This window comes from Labrus mixtus, chromosome 22, assembly GCF_963584025.1.
Source record: "Labrus mixtus chromosome 22, fLabMix1.1, whole genome shotgun sequence".
NCBI lineage: Eukaryota > Metazoa > Chordata > Actinopteri > Labriformes > Labridae > Labrus > Labrus mixtus.
The window spans coordinates 14,426,314-14,448,555 of NC_083633.1; the positions used below are offsets into that span (position 1 = coordinate 14,426,314).

A 22,242-nucleotide genomic window follows, 5' to 3' on the forward strand; every position below is an offset into this window, starting at 1 on the left:
CAAATTGGAGGCAATTAACGTAAATGAGGTTTCTCTCTCTGTCTCCCTTTCTCCCTGCGGGGTTAGAAGAACGTTGAATACAGCGTGGAGGTTTGCTTCTGTATTGTAATTGTATACAAGAAAGGATGAGAGGAGAGGAGAGGAGAGGAGAGGAGAGGAGAGGGAGAGGGAGAGATGTGATTAAACATGGAGAGTGATTAAAGAAAATAAATAAACAGAGGAGATAATTGAACAATTTCATGTAAACCCATTAAAATTGGCTTTGGTTGACTGTTTTTCTTTCAACAACATACAGTGGCTTTTAACCACAAATTATTAGTCACTGTTTGTTTTTACCTCCTAGAAATCCCTGAGGGGTGGGGTTAGATGGCTGCTTAAATGCTGTATTTGTCGTTGGTGGTAATACAGAACTATAATCTGAATCATATTAAACTAAGTATTTGCAAATACTTCATGGTTTAGGGATTTTAATCCCAGAGTTTACTGGGATTTATCCCCAAATCCACTTCTTTATTCTGAGCAAGTAACACAGACAACTTGGCATTATCTGTGTGTGTGTGTGTGTGTGTGTGTGTGTGTGTGTGTGTGTGTGTGTGTGTGTGTGTGTGTGAGTGTGTGTGTGTGTGTGTGTGTGTGTGTGTGTGTGTGTGTGTGTGTGTGTGTGTGTGTGTGTGTGTGTATTTGCTCTAGGCTACATTTTGCTCGAATACAAAGCCTCATTGTCTAAAGCATAATGGCCACAAATACTGTAAGACCTTGAAATGTAGTTATTAGAGTAACGGGATATGTTAAACTCTTAAGCCAGCAGCTGTTTCTTCCAGTTTCTTTTCATGCTTAAACTGCAGCTTACTTTGAACCTGTGCAGCAAGATCCTGTTAAAACAAATGTGCAGAGATCAAAATATGCTTACAGCCTACAAGAAGGAGTATAAAATGTGAAAATGTTACCATATAATTTGATGGGGATTTGAGAAAAGGGAAAGTTCACCATTTCCTTATTATGTGCAGTTCAACTTTAAAAACCTAATTTCCTGTTTCTCAAGCAAATAAGTGATGTTTTCCTGGGAAGACATGATTTTAAAACCAAAGGAAAACAAAACATTCAACCCCGGTGTGTGTTTATGTCTGTGTGAGAGTGTGGGAATGATTTAACTTGCTCTTGGGGACACATTTCAGACTGAAGACCAGATAATTGAAGACTCCTTGACCAAATGAGGACAAAAGCCGCGTCCCCATTTAGGTGAAAAGTAGTTTTTTGGGTCAGTGATCGAGGTTAGGTTGAGGTTAAAGTAAGCCAAAAAGAGGCTAGAGGGAGCTTTTGCAACGAAATGAGCCATGGCCTGTGTGATCTACTCAATTGTTACCTTAGTAAATGTGTGTGCACCCTCAAAATATTTTAATTAAGGCTGAAATTAAAGTAATTTAAAAGACAACAAAAGCTGTGCAAACATCTCCCCTCTTGTATGAGAGTTGAACAGGAGAAGCACGGATTTAGAGCAGGCACACAAATGGATAAAAATCAGCTGTTGACCCATTTTGCCTCAGTCCTATTTTTTAAAGTCTTGTGACAGAACCAGATTTACGTCAGTGCCTTGAATCCAATTTTATCATTTTGAGAACGACAATGAAAAACCAGGAGAATCTGAATCTCTGCAAAAACAAAATCGGTGAAACTGTCTTACCAAGAGCTTTCTGTTTGTTGATAGCGAAGGTAACGATATAAGATGCTAAGTGAAGCCTCGTTTAAAGCAAAGGAGCAGGGGAAACAGCTAGCCTGACTTTTTCCAATGTCATAAATACACTTTGTACTTCCCGGTACAACCAGAACTTTCTGTTTTTGTAGTTACGTTTTAGTAAGGATAAAAAAACAGGAACATATTGTCTTGTGAGGCCAATGTCTTTACTGCTAGCTATCAACCTGCCAAGCTAACTGTTTCCCCTATTTTCCACTTATACTAAATCATACTAACCAGGATGGCCGGTATATGTCAAGGATAATTATGAGAGTGGAAATTTTCATTTTCATTTTCATCACCTTCAAAAGACAAAAAAAGTGATGTATTTCAGTGTAAAACATGTCATCCTTAAGCAGCCCAGCTTTCCTTCTATACATGTTTGTTTTTGTGTGAAATAAAGGGATAATTATTTTTTGGCTGAACGAAGGATTTGTCGTGTTTAGGGTCCTCAACAGACACACGATGGGAAAGCAAACAAGTACAAATGTAGAAACTGTAATACACAAAATGACTGAGCAGGTGAAATACATGAAAGCACATGTGCATCTGCTCATCTGTTCGGGATACAAGCTAGCACTTTGATGTGCTGCAGGTGAGACCTGCGTCCCAGGGGGCTCCACTCCTGCACTTGTGTTTGTGTGCATGTAAATATTGGTGTTATCGCAGCGTGTGTGTGTGTGTGTGTGTGTGTGTGTGTGTGTGTGTGTATCAGCTGGTATCTTACTCCTAGCTTTGTAAATTCACTCTATTTACTTTGAAGTGGGTTACCTGTTCAGTGAGTGTGTGTGTGTCTGTATGTTCATGTGCTTGAGCCACTACGATGAAACATTGAAGAGTATAAAGGGCCTTTTACTGGAGCCAGAATGAGAGACTGGCACTCTGTGGTTAGTGTGTACTTGTATGTGCATGTGTGTATGACAGACGAGGTGGAGAGCGAGAGGTCAGCAGAGCCTGGTACCCAACTTCCCCGCTGAAGCCCTATCTTTGTGTGTGTGTGGGTGTGTGTGTGTTTGTATAACACCGAGAGAGAGAGAGAGAGAGAGAATGAGCGTACAAATGAATGAGACAAAGACTGATAGCACAACAAGGAGACAGACTGACAACAACAGACGATTGTGTATCTCCTGGTCTCCTGGTTAGTCTCATTACACTGTGTCATGTGCTGTCACAGCTGATTATTAGCACTCTGGAAAAGTCAAAGTCAAGTCTGAAGTCATTTGTAACATGACCAGGACTCAAGTCTCAAACCTCATTAAGCATGTCTCATTTGAGTTCTTGCTAAGCCCCGCCCACCAGGTTTATTGGGTTTACTTTAAATGTCTCCATGAAATGAAAAAGTACATTTTCCCTGTTTTAATCCAGCGTTCCTGTGAGAAATGTGTCATTTATCTGCCATTATGTTTCAATAAAGTATTATCTGAGTACTTTTTACATAAAAATAAATGTATTTTCTCTTCCTGTAGAAAGACTCTGAAGACTCATCCTGCACTCAAGGGGGGTTTGCTATTTTTTTTCAGCCAATTAAAAAGCTTTGCTGAAGCTAATGATTGAATCAAATTCATCTTGATGTTATTTCCCTCTTTTTATTTTTGGTTCTATTCCGTTTCGGTTGGAAATACGTCACGACACAGCAGGTAGATGCTCTTGAAGTTCCATTTGATGGGAAATCTTGAAGTAATGGTTGGTTGCTAATTTAGCTAGTTAGCCCTACATGCTAAGTGCACAATCTTCGGTTCGCACAGGAAAATATTCTTATTGTATTTCTTTTACTCGTTTTATGCAAAAGTATTGTTCCTATAGCCCAATGAACACGTAGAAGGCATTTGGACACTTTTAGAGTAACTTATGGTTGCTGATATTTGATTGGACAATGAGGTTTTGGGGTTTCCCTTGAGGTCAATTTAGGTTCACAACACTTTACTACCTCTTCATTCTGCAACATATGCTTTCGTGGTAACCAAACAACCACTAAACCCTGAATCACTGGCTAGATAATGTAAAAAATGTGCATTAATTAAAAGCATCCATGTGTTTACAGGGAAAGATTCAGTGCATCTTTAAAAGGCAAGCTAACAGTTTTTAAAATGCCATTACCTTCCCACAATAGTTCTTAAGACATCTTCCCCTCATTATCACCTCATAACCGGTGTCATGCCTGAAGTTCTTGCGTAAGATAATTTAAAACAGCACATGCGGGTTTAAGCAATAAAGTTATGATGTATTGGAACTTGTAAACCCCATTGTTTTACTATCGTCTACCCAGCAGCCTTGTGGGAAATTAAATACAATTAAATGTTTTGCAAAATGGCCCTAAGCAATCCATTCAGCTTTCACAGAGAGGAGGCTATTAATAACTTAAATACACTAAAGAAAGTTCTTCCCATTCTGGAGACAAGGGAACTGCTCACCAAAAGCCCGTGTAGCAGGTTTCTTAATAACTCTCACAACTTTATTTACAGTCAAGCAAAATTGTTACATCAAGAGAAAGAGCGGCTCAAAGCCCCTGAGGGCATGTTATCAAGGATTAGAGAAAATTACAGGTATGGGTTGATAGCTTCTGTTTGGGCTTCCACGTATCCAAACACACATTGAAACATGCCCAAAACAGTCCAGGATGCCCCTGATGAACTCTCTTTTAAAACAGCCTGCAACCCAAAGTACCTGTTCATCTCTCTGTGTTTATAGACGTGTACAAACCAAAGGAAGCTTTTCTGACTGAGGATTAGTCAAGAACCTGTCAAAAACTAACACTCTGTAAGTCTCTTTAAGCCAGGACACAGAGTGGAATTGTTTACAATACAGCTAAAATGGATCTACAATGCAGTTATTCTTTCTAGGAAAAACTTGGAAAACTCAAATTGGCATCTGCTGAAGACTCCTTGTTTCTAGGAACCAAAGAATGAGGAGGTCTGGCTGAACAACTGGTGTCTCATCATGTTACGTTCAGTTTCTAGGAATGATTACAGAAAGAAAAAAAAACAGTGGGCAGGAGAGTTTGTTTTGGGCCTCTCATTTTGGGATAAAGTCTGAATTTATAGCTTGACAGTAAAACAATACACACATAGCCTATTAATATGTGCCACTGTGTAGTCATACAATACAAACCAGAATCCCCAAAAGACGGCAGAAGTGTAATTCTGGAAAACCACAAAAAGGAAAATAACTAGACTCAGCTGACATTAAGAGTTCCTGGAAGCATGTCAATGCAAATGTGTTTAGTGAAAATATGGAAGTGAAAGGGCAGATGCTTCTGCTTTAACACCCAGAAGAGGGCAAATATGTTATCCATTGTTTGAGAGTAACTGTCAACAAAATCAACCAAGTACCATAATAATGTAATTTTAGTAATTTGATGTATAAAACTACACTCTTTATAGTCGCTGCAAATGCATTTTTCTTAAATGTGTATCATGGTTTGTTATTATATTTCTATTTCAGAACAAATTGTGCTTTAATAGATATCAGGGCTAATAGGATAGGATAGGATAGGATAATACTTTATTGATCCCCAGAGGGGAAATTCGGGCGTTACAGCAGCACAGACAAGAAAGCTGAAAAATACACATTAAACAGAATAGGTAAGATAAAAATAAAAATAAAAACAGGGGGTATATACAGTACAAAATGAATGATGAAGTTAACTGGGGGGAATTGAGAATTGAGACAGTATTTGCAGAGAATGACAAGATAAAGTGATTAAAGTGACTTGGTATGATAAAATAGCAGCAAGTAATGTAAAACAGCAGAGAAGAGAGGCAGTGTTGTAATAATGAGCTATACGATACTTTACTTAGGAAACTAAGTCATTAATAAAGGAATCCACAAGCACAATAGATTTTGAATGGGTGAGCCAAATAACACATGTAAAGTCTGAAATCATTTAGAGTCCCCTAAACGATAAAGTAATTGCAAAAATGAGTAAACACTAAGCGGCAACCTCTGGTGTTGAAAAATGAAGCTGGTGCGGCAGTGCAAAATCCTGCAGTTCGTCCACTTGAGGCTGGCTGCGGAAGTACCAGAAGTCACATACACACCCCATTCAAAAAAGCCAGTTTTTACAGCAGAAATGACCACAACGGCCTGGTTCAAAAAACAAAATTGGTCTGATTACCTTCTGTCTCCACACTGTATTTGGAGGGGGGGGGGGGGGGGGGGGGGGGGGTGATAACCTGTCCATTTAGATTTGGTGAAGGACTTATAAGGTTAGTAGCTGAGCTGATTGACAGGCAGGCGCAGTGTAGCAGTTTGTTGTCAAGAGGCTTAAAACCCGCCTCAGCTCCAGCTCTCAGCCTGTCGTTTGGTGGATTGAAAGTTAGGGTGAGACAGCATTGCCAAAGCCATCGATGAGACTTCAAATCCCCCTGCAGTAACAGATGAGTGACGTGATATTAGGTAACCGGTTGGCCAAATATAGATATATGACTCCTTTTTGGAGCAGAAGTCTTTACAGAGTGGGTCAAAGGTGTATATGCTTTCTGTGGGTGTGTGTGTGTGTGTGTGTGTGTGTGTGTGTGTGTGTGTGTGTGTGTGTGTGTGTGTGTGTGTGTGTGTGATGTTCAGGTACACTTTAACTAATGAAATTCCTACCATTGAGGTGATCATTTTTCTGAGGATTATGAGCTTTCAGCAGTGTTTAATCACTGCTGACAACCCTCTTTCCCCTGAGGACAGTCTTTATATGTGTGACGAGTGTTCGACTTGCTTTGTAGCTTTGTATCTCTGAATGTTTTCGGTACACTGTTGGTGGTCTGTTGTTTCTGTGACATGAGGATGAGGCCAAAGAAAAACAACATATTTTAAGATGTGTCATAGTCGTGAGTGTTTGTGGTTTTCGATGTTCAATATGAGACTTTTTTTTTTTAAAGTTTCCTGTTCTGTCCACTCATGCAGACATGTTAATTCTGGGTTTTTAGGGAGCCTGAGTGTCTGTCTGCCTGTTTGTCTGTCTCCTCTTTCTGTCTTTCTCTCTGTAAAGTAAACATCAGCACATTCTTGTGTCTCCTCAGTCCGAAGAAAGGCCTTTTTTTTATGTTTATTTTTGGCTTTTTATGCCTCTATTTAGAGATAGGACAGTGGATAGAGTCAGAAATCTGTGAGAGAGAGAGAGTTGGGAAAGACATGTGGGAAAGGAGCCACAGGTCGGAACCAAACCTGGGCCGCCCGCTTGGAAGACTCCGTACATGGGACGCACGCACTGACCACAAGGCTACCGGCTCCCTCAGTCTTATAATATAATACAACTATACTTTAATTTAAAAAAACATATTTTTCGAATAGTCTCATGCTAAAGCAAAATGTCATCAATTTTATTTACAAAGCAACAAAATTTACCTCATGACACTTTTTTATTTGTAACAGCTCTAGGGGGTTAATGTTAACATAACTGCTGTATTCATGGATGTTACTCATCTCTCGTTTGTAGCCATGCCGATGTTTGAGTTTTATTAGCTCAGGTTTTTAAATATCCATCTCTAACACTCCTGGTACAAGCCCGTCCCCTGTGCTCAGATTATCTTTTTGGCTCACTTGATAGGAATCCTGGAGTCACCCTGGTTAAGAAGGCTGTTAACTACTTACAGTGGAGCCTCAGTGCTTTTGCAAGAAAACGGCTGACCTCAGTTAACTTAACAGAAATACCACAGAATGTTTTTGTCGAGCAAACAAGCACAAATAGACACATCTTGGCGTGCACTGTTTCCAGTGGTTGTTCAATCAAATAGAGTCACAGACATGGGACTAGCTTTACACTTGGACAATATTTGCCAGGTTTCAGTGTGATTTGGTATTCCAGCATCTTCACAAACAAGATTTGTCAAAGAGAAGAATAGAAAGAGAGAGAGGCTGAAATAGGGCAGAAATAGAGTAAGACTGGGTGAATAGGTCGTTTGTTTGTCCCTTTCGCTGTCCTCCCTGGCCTTGGTGCTTGGTGCCTGGCATCCAGGGTCATTTTCTTTCATAACCACCACTGCCATCCTTACATTAGCATTTGCACTGCTGTTGGGGCAAGACTCAAGTGTACGAGTGTGTGTGTGTGTGCTTGCTTGCTCGCTACAGGCCGTATTATGCAGGGACTCGGAAAGACAGAGAGAGGGGATCAGGGCCGAGACATCGACCTGACATCGCTGAGATCCACCATGCCAGCCAGCGGGCCTTTGCAGGTCAGTGCACCAAAAAAAACAAGGCAAAAATTGAATGAAACGGAGCAAGAAACTGTTAGAGAGGCATAGACAAAGTTAGAAACAAACTTTAGGAAAGAAAAGGGAATCATCCTGTCTGTTCAGCATTAGCCTCTATTTGTTCCTCTTGTTCTGTCTTTGACTCTTTCGTCTCTCTTTCTGGTCTATATGCGGCCCTGAATTTGCCACAAAGCTGTGGTATGTCTTGCCTGTGTGAGAGTAAAGGATCAGAGGGTTGCTGTGTGTCTAAGCTTTGAGTCTGTACTCTATTCTGAGACCAAGTTACGATCACAACGTCCATCAAATATCAATTAGAGCCTCAGTGCAAAGGCTCATAAAGTCCACTAATGCAGCAACAGGTCAACAGAGAAGGTACTCACAAATGCCAAGATAAGGGGGTCAAGGTAGGGTTAGAAAGCTGTTTTGTTTCTGGTATTAATACTTTGTTTGATTTTCAAAGAATCACATTTTTTGTTCTTTTAATTTGGGTTTTGTTAAGCACTGTTCAAATCAGCATTTTTTTCATTCCTCTGTCTCATCATTTAATACAATTATACCTATGTGGACAGCATTCCCAATCCATGGAGCACCACTACACGCTAACATACACATAGACCACACACATATGCTGGTGTCTGTTTCTGTTCATCTTCTGTATCGGTGTCAGAGCCAGCAGTGTTTCTGCCATTGACCAGCATGACTATCAGTTACTGTTATATTTAGCTGCACAGTCTCCAGCGAAAAAGTGTTAATACTGAATACTCAAAGCTGCATGTATTAAAGATGCCAGAGCTTGTGCCTTTGGTGGTCTGTGTTAGATAGAAACAGATGTGAAAGAAAGCGTTTTCATAATCCTTTTAATCAAGGCCATGTTGATGATGATGATATAATGTTATAAGCCCTGTAAAACGTGGACATTGCCAGCATGACATCGTTTTTTTTTCAGATTACCTTATTTTAACCTTCAAGTTTGGCATTTTTGCCATCACCATCTTTTTTTTGTCAGAAGTTACAATATTGATATGACTGGATATTTTTTTCTGTTTTACTCGTTATTGTGGGGTTGTCGTGGTTATACTTTTCAAATTAGCGCGCCCTAAAAGCATACCCTACACCATACTTTTCAATATATAATTGTGCTGCACAGAAAAAGACATGACACTTGTGATTGAGACCACAAGCTCAATAGGAAAATACAGTATTTACTTAATCAAAGTGAAAAGCAACATATTCTTCTCATGCACTTTTATACAATCTGACTTATTTTTGCAACCAGTGCAGCCACCTCTAGCTGACCATTAGCCAGAATGCAGGTTTAAAGTACTTGCTTATGCATTGCCGTCACTTTTATTACCAAGATGCTACACATTCAATTCTTAGATGCAATTTCTACCTGTACATTTGACCAAATAGCAATCAGTCATTTCAGATACTGTTAGCAGAAAGACAGTTGCAGCAGTGCCTAGAACATTTTTATGACGGCAAAAATAAGGTTGTTTACCGACCTTTCAACCACCTCCATATTTACCACTCATAAATGCTGCCCCTGTTCATTCATTTCAACAGAAGTCTGTTCATACTTGGTGCTTAAAACACTCTTAACTGCACATTTACTGGCTATAGGCCAAGACGAAAGTCTAAAGTAGCACCCTTAATCACAGATATGCTGAGAATGTATAGCTCCATTTGGCCCATCAGTTGTATTGCAGTATATTATATCATGTGGCTCAAAGTCTAAATGTTTTAATTCACACATGCCAAGTCCCCACCACAACTATTCAATTCAACCCTAGTGGTTTTATCATATGCTGACTGAGTGAAGAGAGAAATGAGTGATCCTGAAAAAAAAAAGCAGAAATGACTGTACATATGTGCACATGTGGGTGTTCAACTAAGCATATGTGCGTAAGAAATTGCTCCCTCAGCATGATACACATCCTGTATTTCAATACCACCTCACACTAGAATGTTATGATTGATGCTACCATCACTACATTATTCAGTAGCAAAGTGGCAAAGTGTCTTTGCCATGTTGTTTTAACCAACAGATGGATGGCTAGTTGCTACTGGGTTTGCAGTTTAAGATGTAGCAGGTGTAGTGTAGAATTATGTAATGGATAATCTTCTTTACAATCCTAACCATTAACTGGTCATGTATGGCCTCTGTCCATACATAGGGCTTATTAATATACTTGTATGGACTACCTGCTAGCAAATACTGTGGATAGACATTGACATCTTTGGGGTCATGTATATAGTTTGTTGATTGCAGAGAAAACCATGTTGTTACTGGTTGTATATTGATTGACCCAAATGCAGTGGAAAGCATAAACCGTTTATGTTGGATTTTATTTCCAAATTCAATTGGGTACTTAAGCAAAACAGAAATTGGTCAAACCGTTCAGTTCTCTCCTGAGAGTAGAGCCTCTAGAGACTTGGCCAGGGGGTTAGGCTGGGTAATCAAAGCCAGGAGAAAAGTAAGAGTGAAAAGGTGGTTGTTTTTTCCAAAAATCCAGACAACAGTCAAAAATAAAGGCAATGGTACATTGAAAACACTCATTATAGGTTGACAAAGCAGGAGGGAAGTTCATGGAGCTAGCAGGTAAGCCGACAGGACACAAACACAGTAAAGAGTATGGCAGAACATGAGATTCTCAGAGCCTTAGGGATCCATAGGTAAGTAAACAGGAAAAGTTACATCGTATTGTTGTCTCAGGGAATTGCCAAACAGCCAAGGGGGAAGGCAGACAGAAACCAGGAACGCAGAGACAGAACTTGTGGTGAGCAGAAGGCTGAGGCAATTTCAAGGATTATGAAAGAGGCAGGCAGAGTCTGCAACAGGGAATCACTCCGAGTGCTAGAAAGCCTTAAAATGAGATGGCAAAGAACAATCTGGCAATAAGTGAGTGAGCAGGAGAGGCTTATATACCGGCTTGATTGCAGATGGAAAGGAGCTGGGTGCACAGGTAAGCTGGCAGGAGGTCGACCAAAAGGATGGAGTCTCTCAGAAAGCAAGGCATTGCAATGACTGGGTCAAACAATGAACTAAACAGGCAACAGGCAAGACAGAAAAAGGATCAGGAACTGGCCAGTTGTCAGCTGAGACCCCAAACTCTTTACATGACAAGTCGTCAGCTGGAACCCTGGACTCCGGACTTTACAAGTCGTCAGCTGGGACCCCAGACTCTCGACATGACAAGTTGTCGGCTGGGACCCCGGACTCTGGACAAGACAAGTCGTAGACTGGGATTCCCCACACTGGACCTGACAAGTCGTAGACTGGGATTCCCGACACTGAACCTGACAGAAAGTCAATCTGGATCCCTGACTCTGGACCTAACTAGTTTAAGACAGGGGTCTCCAACTCTGGATATTACAACTCGTAGACTGCTTCCCCTGACTTTTGACATGACGAGTCGTAGACTAGGACCCCCAATAATGGACCTTACCATAGGCAATCCGAACCTGACTCTGGATCTAGCAACTGGCAATGCGCCACGGAAATTTGGTGCCGACATCACTCAGTAGGAACTGGAGACTCGAGCTGAAGATGCTTAGGAACAGGGCAGCAGATCTGAAGGGAGAGGGCTGCTTGTAGGGAGTCTTACTCATGATAAGCAAACAAGGCATTTTAGGCTTACCTTCAGCACTACTGACTGACTTTGGGTCAAAAATACAAGTCTTAGTCTCAACTGTAACAGCCGGTTTGTGTTCATAGAGGTCAGGCTGAGCACAGGCTGGCACAGCTGACTGGACCTCGGTTAAGGTGCCGACTGGAACATGGGAGCAGGAGCAGGCCGGCAACCAACTGGGACACAAACTTTTAATCGCAATGACTCTTTTCCATGCCTTTTGGACTGAACAGTTTCAAGTTTGACAAAAAAACATTTGTGTTGATTATAGTAAAACAAATGTTGCAGGTTTGACTCCAGGAAATCTTGACATTTGATGGTGAATGATATTGAGTCATTCAGTCAACAATCCCATCAAACCATTGGTGTATCAGTTTGGATAGTTTGTGCTATGAGTCTGTAATGCATATAAATCTTATTTTATTGCTTTATAAAGTACATGGGTTTTAAAAGAGAGGTTTATTTTATTATCAAATTACTTCAGCTAATCAACTTCCCTAAAAGTAATGGCAATGCGATTGAGATACACAGCAGTGGTCACCATAATCCCTGTTCAGGCACCCAAAGAGGAGCTCTTCTTCTCAACATCTGTACATAATAATGGAGTCCACAGGAAAACGTGTCATTTGCTGAGATTAGATTTATGAGGTTTTTGCGCAGCATCTGTGTGGAGCTGCCATGATATATCTATTTCTATGGTGTGAAGTCTTTACACCTCTAAGTCACTCTCTATGTATAGAGCACAGCAGAAGGGCGTGGGGTGCTGTCACAGGACTAACAGGAATCACACAGACTTTCTAAGCATGGCTGTCATGTTTGAAAGACAGGTCACACTCTCAGAAGAGGGGAGCAACAGTACTTTAATGGTAACTTAACAAATAAGAAGACCACCTTTGTGTAACATCGTGTGTTTACAATGTTTGAGGGTCATTTTAATAATCAATAAATCAAATAACCTAAAATTGTCCAATAATTGGCATGCACCATTTTGTGATATATTTCACTTTAGCTATGTATTAACTAGACTTTTACATACAATTGCATGCATTTGTTAAAATGGTGAGAATGAATATGTTGTTTTTAGAAAACTCAATAATATGAACCTTCATTTAGGACCAACTGCTTCCATTGGATTGTTAACCTGCCCTAATGTGTCACAGTGACACTTGACCTCAGCAGCTCTATGATATATCTAACAGATATCATGACTCAGTGGCAGGGCATGAGGTACAAAATGAATGTTGAATCACAGCGACCCTATAAGCATGGCAGTTATATTTCAGAGACTTGCAAAGTCGTTTACTCTGTGTGGACAAGCCTGAACCGGTTCAAATAAATGACTTTGGCAGATAACAGAGGGGTAGGGTCGTTTTAAGGCCAGTGTTACACATTAATCAGAACAACAAAAAATAATTATCGTTTTCATAACTTATGACAAAAATAGGTCTAAAAGTGCCGTGGCAAAGTCAATAACTGCTCTAATTTGTTTTGTCAGGTGCTGTTCTTCCTGCACGTTCTAAAAAAAAGGACAGACATCCTTTTTTTTGTGTTTGGTCCTTTATGTCCCTCGATGACTACTGTTCATTTCATCTCCTTCCCACTTATCTCACCTCCGAGAATACATTGCTGCCTTTATTTGACATCATGTGTGTACGTGTGTGTGTGTTTGTAGCCCCTTCTTGCCCTATACAGTACATCCCAAGTACCACATTCTGAGCGTGGGTGTGAAGTACGAGAAAGCGTGTGTGTTTGTCTGTGTGTGCGACGTGTGTGACTGTTTGTGATTCTGAGAACTTTCATTTGAGACTCAACAAAGCCTCATCTGGGTGTGTAATGTTATATTTGTTTTGTATGTTAAGACCAAGGCTTTGCGCGTGAATGTGTGTGATTATCTGTAATGTCTTAAGGCTGAACCAACTGACTTTGTGAGATTAGCTTTCACCTGTCTTCATTTCTGATTGTTCATTTCATCAAACAAACTTCCTTGAATGTCATAGTGATTGATCTTCTGACATTTAGGTTCAGTTGGTATTTAAATGCTGTACTGCCTGAGGGACTTACTGGCCCCTTTGTCTTGTAGTCTGATAAAGCAATAACAACTTCTGTTACAATAACTTGATTGTTATGGAGCTTTTACAGGGAAAAATGGAAGGGGAAACGCTTTTCTTCAGTTTGGAACGTCTTGTCGGTTCTCCTTCAGTTGCACCCTTTCAAGGAAACTCTGTTATTATGCAGCTAGAACGGTTGGAGTGGGAGTGGTTTACTCGAGAAAAACAAACATGTATGAAATAAGTTTGAGCCCCTGAGCGAAACATAAACAAGCTGAAGGAAGCGCCATCCTACCTCCTCGGTCTTGATTCGTAGATATTTACAAAACAAGATCGGGCTTACTGACAGAATGGCCGCAATGGCTAATGAGAGCGAGCAGACCAGGAAGTGCCATTAACCAGATGTCGCGTGCTTTTACAGGTCACAAACATGGAAGCAAACATAAAAACAACTGTGACCCAAGCCAAGTGGAATATTGAAAAAGAAGACCAGCTTGTGGAATTATGGCCAAAAACACTCGTCTAGTGTGTTAAGGAAGTATGTGGTAACTCAGAATGTGTCAGGAGCGGTAAGATGTCTGTGTGCCTTTAATGCAGTCCGTTAAAATCATGGCCGTCATTTTGAGCCGTTCCATTATTAAAATATCACCCATACACTGTGACACACCTTGAATGGCCTTGCTCAAGGACATCTCAAGTGCCGCCCAGATTCCTTCTGGAGTTTGAGGATTCTAACCTCTAACCTTTCAGCTCATACTGTAAGTTTTCTATCCAGTGGTGCCAAGTTTAAAGAGCATCTGTGTCAGATCTACACAGGCCTTTGAGTTTCTGTTGTTGTTGTTTTTTACATTTGAATGAATACATTTTAGATTATTAAGTCTGAATTTATTTTACTTCAACTTTTTTTTTTTTACAGCTTTTGGCTACCAATGAAAAGTCAATTCCTGACATCATCTGAGAGTAGGTGTGGTTACACACCCAATAAAACACACACCCAATGACATATTCGGACTCCTGCTGGTTTTCTTCTTAAATCATTTCTGTTTTTAATCATGAAGTCCTATGAAGAAACAGACACACTTGTCTCTGTTTACATCTGTATTGTATATGCAGTCTATGCAGATCTGTCTTCTATGTCTTTTCTTAAGAAAACAGCAAAGCAGAAGTTTTTCACTCATGTTTTGAAAACATTTGACAATTGTCCCTTATTATCTGTGCACCTCCTCTTATTAAAGAAAAGTCTTTATTCTTAGAGGTAGAGGTAGATCAAGGGCAAAAACGTAGATGATTTATTTCAGATTCATCAAAGTTTTATAGATATGTGTTTTTATTAGCAAGGTTTGTGTGTTTGAAGTCAGACTTATATCTTCCTTTCTTCCTGATTTTCTCCCACTTCTGTATGCTCCGTCTCCAACGTTGTCTTTTTTTCTTCTGTCTTTTACCTCCCCCATTCCTCTTTCCACATCCCTCTATCCCCGTCCCTCTTTCTAGGTAATCTTTGTTTTCTTTTCATTTTGGGGAGGAAATGACTACTGACTTTGATTTGAATCTGAAAACAGCTTTACGGGAAAAGGGTTCAATCCGCTGTACATGTGTGTTCGGCAGAAAAGTGAAAAATAATTTGAGAGAGTGCATGTGTTCAAAAAAACAAAATCCAAGATGAGTGACGATGAGTGATACCAGACGTAACTATAGACCCCAGAAGATATAAACAATTCCATTGTCACATACACACAGACCAGTCCGTCTGTCTCCTGTGCTTTTTCCTTCTCACACCCACAATTATTATGTCAGAGTGAAACACAGCAGACAAAAAGCACAAGTACCCTCATTAAGGACACACACATTTTCCTTCTTTTCTTCCATTGCAGAGTATAAAAAAATATTGATTCCAATTACTCAAATACCTTGTCTCATTCTGGCCATTGCAGGATGTTTTTAATGCAAACATTACTAAACGATCAAAACCTTGGGCCGATTGTTACACACCAAATAAATCACTCGCTGCAGCTTTAAGGCTAATAGCGTTGTGTCACACTCTTGTTCCTCGTCCATTTGCTCCGGTCGTTTCTGCCAAAAAGGAATAGGAAACCCACTCTGTAGTGCTGAGGCTCCCCTGCTGGGACACCATAACTAACGCACACACACACACATTCAAACACACACATAAATCACAAAAGCACACCAGACTTGTATTTTCCAAGTCCACTGTGCATCATCTTTTCAGAAACTTAAACATACCCTTCTAATTGAAAACACGTGTAGATTTTTAGTGGTTTTATAGGAATTCACAAGGATTTCTTTTATTGTCAGAAAACTGTGAATCGTTATCAGCTGCACATGTAATACTGCAATGGGCGGAGTTGCCGTATGCTATATTATTACTCCTCGAGGTGTTGGATCACATCCAAACACATATTGAGACACAGACGCAAACATGTGGAAAAAGCATACCATAAAAATAGACATAAACATGTACGATGTCGTAAACTTTGACAATGCCTCACAGACTGTGTGTGGTGTGTTGTAGTAGATTCAGTCTGTTCATTATAGGATTCAAATTGATACAGAATTAAGAGTTTTAATCTGTGGAAAGAAAACAAATTCGAAAGTGACCAAAATGTTGAGCTGTACCTTTAAGAATGGATTAAAAAAATAGAAATGAAAAGTGAAAAAAAAAAAGGATCCGCACTGAATCTGACCTCTAGTATTTGTTGTTAAAATGTGTTGCTATGCTGGCAGGCTGCTGGCCAGTATAAAGTGTGCATATATGTGTGTGTATATGTCAGTTAAAGGCTGATCTAAAGGTAAACATGGGCCTCTCTCTATCTGTTTTCCCTCTCTCCAGCACGAGTGTTAGGTCATCGGCTAAGTCAGCCGAATGTGTGAGTGTGTGAGAGGGTAAGATCCCGGGCGTTTATGTTTCTTGTCAATCTAGCATGTGGGTGCACTGGCATGTGTATGTATTAACTGTCCATTTGACACATGTACAGTGTATGTGTATTGTACGGCTGCTGGTGTGTATGCCTGTTTGCATGTGAAAAGGTCAACACAAGAATCACAGTGAGATATTACAGTTTCTCGGTACAAAATACTGACTGCCTGTCACCAAATGTAAGAGGTTGCTGCTCGGTGGAGAACATGTTGGAACATTTAGCTGCTGCAGAGCCGGCAATTTTCTTCCATTATGTTTTCTTGATTTACTTCAGGCTAACAAGCAGTTGCTTTTCACCCGTAGCAGAGTTAGCCTTTAGCTGGTGAATATATTGTCGCAATTAGCTTGCTTAAGAGCTGGAGGTTTCCTTTAGGAGATAGTGGAGAACAAAACTGGAGCTTGAATGTGAATATTGGACTTATATACATAATACTAATGTTGCTTCATGTCTCCTGGATCTGCAACGAGGCTATGGTTAGCTATTAGCCGGTGAACATATCAGGGCATTTACCTGCTTTAGAGCCCAATATTTCAGAGAGAACAGAGCTTAAAGTACGTCCTTTATTGGACTTGCATTCTTAAATGCCATGTAACTCTAACCAGGCAATTGTTAGCTAACCAGAACGATTTAATAACGATTATTTTATATCAGGGTTTCGTTCTCAGCCTGCTTACACTGCCCCCTGGTGGCCAAAAAGTCTGTTACTACAGACGACTAACATCAAGACACTGAAAGATTTCAGTTAATGCAATAAAATGATGTAACCATGTGAGGTCATAGGGGTCTTAATATGTGTTTAAGGGAAAGCGAGGTCGTCTGGGAGGGGGGATGTTGGGATTTGTGTTAGGATCCAGTCTCAGTTGCTGATGTCCCCCGGTGCCTGCAGTGTTCATGGGACTATTGTTGATTGATTTCAATGCCATGACATCACACTGACAGTGAAACAAGGGCACTCTGTTAACGATTACCCACTGTGTAAAAAGACATTTACTACGTTTTAAAGAGAATACACACATGTTCTGCCAGTATTCTAACTTTTAAAGATTAGTTGGTTAGTTTGGGGGGGGGGGGGGGGGTTGATAAGAAAAGTTGGCAAAGAAGTTGCTTAGTGATTATTAGCATCTCCATTTTTAAATAAATAAAACTATGTAATTTAGTAAATGTCTTTGGCTGTTTGCTACTTGAGCAAACATGCAGCTCTAGTCTTATATGTCATATTTTAAAATGTCCCATGACCAAACCCAAAACATGTTTGACAGCATTTTTCCCTCAGTATTTTGTCTACATAAGCCTGCTTTGTGCAAACATGTACATCATGTTTAGGAGCCTCCGAGGACCTGAAGAAATGCCTTCAGTGAGCGTTTGCCTCCTTAACTGCCTTAACTGATCTATAGCATGCCTCTGTGTGTGTGTGTGTGTGTGTGTGTGTGTGTGTGTGTGTGTGTGTGTGTGTGTGTGTGTGTGTGTGTGTGTGTGTGTGTGTGTGTATGTGCGTGTGTAGTAGGCAGAGTGTATATTTCCCATTCAGAAAAATACATTTACACTTTTGACCTCTTCAGTGAAAATAAACAGCAATAACTTCTGAAAATGAAATAATCATTAATTTCTTCACACACGCAATCACACACGCATTTTTTATATACATTAAATATACAAACGTAATTTTTACAGCTATTCTTGGTCACAAGAGGTACAATTTTATTGTGTTTTGTGAGCCCTTAACCTTTCGCCCAGCCTTGCCTCCTGGTCGACATTGGTGGTGAGAGAGTAAAATTATCGGAAAGGATTGGGAAATTAGGACAGACATTCATGGTCCTCAGAGGATACATCTGTACAAGCTTTGATTCATTAACCATTTCCTTTCACACCATCACCAGGTCAACTTTTAATTTGGTCTAGAAATTCTATAATCTATGTTTCGTGCAAGTTAGCAAATGTTAGCATACTTAAAATGCTAAACCAAAGTGGTGAACATTGTAAACCTGCTAAAACATTCTGTGGGTGTGTTAGCCAAATCTTTAAGTGCTCCTCTTAATTTAAAGGCTTTATATGCGATTTTTTGAACCAGCAGATGTCGCCCTTGAGCACCAGCATGAAACTAAAACAACTTGCGGTGCATTGTTGTGTTAGCATGCTAATGCTAGCGATCTTTATTATTCTCGTATCTTCACACTGCATGTTAATTTACACTAAATGAGCGTGATCTAGAAACGCAGTTAAGCAGTGAGTACAGTATGTTATTCTTCTTTTCTCTAGTCCCTCAATTAAACAACTTTTATTCACGAGGGGAGGAGTCAGCCAGCCGTCCGGGCGATGTAAACAAACTGAAGATAGGACTCTGAAAACTCTGAAAACATCACAGACAGCGGGACTCGGGTGTTACACTCATTGTAGACAGTCATTACTCACAGAGTTATTTTCAGAGGATATACTTGATTTCTATTATATTTAAGTGTGAAAAATCACATACAAAGTCTTTAAACGCTGTGATTCCTGCTGCCTTACACCATGAAGGAATTTATTTTTTAGCCCAAAGTATTCTGTAAGATGGTAGACATACTGCTTTACTATCATTAGACTACATATACTGGTTAGCTTTTTAATACTTATTACTTTTTACTTTATTACTTTTTAATTTAAACTAAAATGACTTCCAAAATGCAAAAAACAAAAACTAAGTGTAAATGTCCTTCAATTAGTTCATTTGAACTGGTAACGAGGTTATGCATCCACTGTGTGTTTGAGCAGACGTGGTTCTGTATGTGGAGGTCTGTGTCAGTGGAAAACTACTATCATAAGCATTAAACACTTTAATTTCCAGCAGTGGTAGTACATCACAGTCTTGTGGTTATCCGAAATTACACGAGTGGTTGTTGCAGTAGCTTTGATCAGAGAGGTCTTAGATCTGTTCTGATTATTACCACATTGCCACAGCAATACAAACATGGTATCTCGGAAACTCTACTGTTTTCTCCTTACATAGGCTAATGCTAGTCGTAAAAAATCTGCAGAAGAAGCGCTTTACTGTACTTACATAGTTGTAGACAGAATTTCCCCCTGGCTTTTACGAGGGTATTAAATGAGCTTCTCTTTATGTGGACACTGGCTACTGAGTGTTGTATCTTCTGTGTGTAAAATGAAAATATACAATTTCTGTCATGAAGTCAGAGGAACCTGCATTGTGTGCAGAGCATGTTTACTGTGCAAAGTTCACAAATGCATCATGAGGACTTGTTTTGTACAGGTATGCTATTCAGCATGGGAGCAAATATTTGTTTCTGCATAATACGCCTTTACATACATACTGCAGAGAGCTTCAAAATACTTTCTAACAAATGCATACAGAGTCACACTTTACATCCTCCAGGTATGTTCCTATGTGTACCTTTGACCTACGTCTCGTGATACAAGCACTTCCAGTTGAAAAAAATACAATATAATGTAGCATGTATTTTTTTAAAACATGTTTTTGTCATACGATTAAAAAACAACACCTTTTACCATTTTCTGTCACACTGAAACGTTCTGTCATTTATGTGTTTGAGTTATTGGAACATATAACAGCAAAGTCAAATCCAGGTTCAGGTGTATGTTCAACTGTAAAAAAAGAAGAGGTCATGATTTTTCTGCAGGTTTGCTCATATTGGACTGGTTGAGCAGGTGCAGGTGACTGTTTGTGTGCAGCACCATTGGTGTGCAAGTAAATTGTGTCACTTCAGTATATTTCCGCTAACTAAATACACTTCCAACATAGAATTAGTCATTGTTTTATATCTAGGATATGGGTGGAATGTATATCTGGCTGTGTCCCTTTAAATGTCTGAAGTTTTTGGACACAGCCTTTGGCACAAAACAGCAGCCCTCGTGGAACTCGGGAAGCGGGGAATGCCCACAAACACTCCACACACACACACACACACACACACACACACACACACACACACACACACACACACACACACACACACACACACACACACACACACACACAGAGGAAGGAAGCGTGTGCTGTGGACTAGTGATGAAGGCCGAGCCATTAAAGCCAGGAAGCTGCTGGGAGGAATGTCCTGTGATGTCACACACACTCACACTCCAACACACACACACACACACACACACATGCCACACAGGCATGTATAATACATGCATGATACTGTAGGGCTTTTACAATAAACACTGTATACACACATCCTGCCCCTCCCGCTCCTATCTGGCTGAAAGTCAAGATTATATTGTGGCAAACTAAATTCTCAGGTCAATGACTTATAGTGACACAAATGATACTCACGGTTCGCTCACTGTGCAATCACAGTGCTGTTATTGTACTCTGACAGCTTAGATGACTCATACTGAAGGATTTGCCAATTTAACGAGATTGTTGCTGTTTTTGATGCCTCACTGATGTCTGTTCACGCACACGCACACACACGCGCACACACACAATTATGCAAACACACTGTAGATTTTGAAGAAAAAGTATTGCACCATTTGATTGTCCAATGGTGGTATATCTTTTAGTGGCTGTTAATTGTTGTTTAAAACATTGTATTCTTTTCCGTGCGTGAGTCATGGTCATTTTAACTTCCAGTTGTTTGTGTCGTTTTTTCTGACAAACGCCACAGTTATTATTTCAGCTTGAGAAGGAAACAGTATTGACAAAAGGGTGGAGACAGAGAATGGAAAGATAATACGTTCCCACCAAATATGAAAGTGTGCCTGTGACCTTCTTCAACAGTAGATGCAACCTGGTTGAACCTTTTTCTAAACTCCAATAAATTCATGTCGAACATTTTGTCTTTGTGGAGTCAGAGATATGGGGGGAAAAGTTTATGAGTTTAGGATTCGCTGTTGAAGTCTGTTTGCTTATAGTTTAATGGTGCATTTTATTTCTGTAAAAAGTTGATCTATCTTAGATATCTTATTTCACTCTGAAATGACCCCTGAGCTGCAACAGCTGAGTTGCCAGGTGTTGGAGACGACATTCCTTGAAAGGGAACGTCTGCAGCCAGCTCCCTTGTGAGCAAACATCGGCGTCCCTAAAGGGTCCAATGTTGACCTGCAACCTCCTAAAACATGGTGGCAAGGTCTCATTTGTTACTGCAAAATAATTGCTGGACATTTTTTTCAGCAATGTCCTCTATTTGAGATAATTCCATGACACTTTTTATACCTATAGCAACACAGAAACACAAGGAATCCCATCTATTGCTGCTGCCTTTGTCCTCACAGCCTCTTTTTACATCACTCCATCCACTTTCCAAACATCCCTTCCCAGTCATAAAATCTACAAGCAAACACTCAACAATGAGTAGTATATTTTTACAGCTCCACAAATCATCCTGTGGAGACCAAGGTCCTTTTACATGTCATTGTACAAAGTATATGAGTATTTCCTCTGTTTATTGCAGGGTGAATCATTTGTATTGGTGTGTGTGTGTGTGTGTGTGTGTGTGTGTGTGTGTGTGTGTGTGTGTGTGTGTGTGTGTGTGTGTGCGTGCTTGTCCGTGTTGTATGCTTAACTGACTCAAAACCATCATCATCATCAATATTATTAAGTGCGTAGGTGTTCATGAAAGAGCTGGGTCTTTAGCTTTTTCTTAAAGGTGCAAAGGGACTCTGCAGATTGAATGGAGTCTGGTAGTTCGTTCCATCCCAGAGGAGAAGGATTCTAGCGGGAGACTTCGGGCCCTGCTGTGAAGGTTTGATCAAACACCT

The 22,242-nt window shown here is 40.1% G+C and overlaps 1 protein-coding gene across 4 annotated transcripts in view; it reads left to right on the forward strand.

Moving 5' to 3' along the window:
• Window positions 1-7,623: 7,623 nt before the first annotated feature.
• Window positions 7,624-22,242, forward strand: part of LOC132956621 (ninjurin-2-like) — a 29,395-nt gene continuing 14,776 nt past the window's right edge. For 2 of the 4 annotated variants that reach the window (XM_061030174.1, XM_061030175.1), the window contains exon 1: window positions 7,624-7,893. In XM_061030174.1, the coding sequence (XP_060886157.1) occupies window positions 7,798-7,893 (96 nt within the window). In that variant the 5' untranslated portion in view covers window positions 7,624-7,797. The remainder of the gene's footprint in view (window positions 7,894-22,242) is intronic. The other 2 variants (XM_061030173.1, XM_061030172.1) reach the window with 2 other exon arrangements.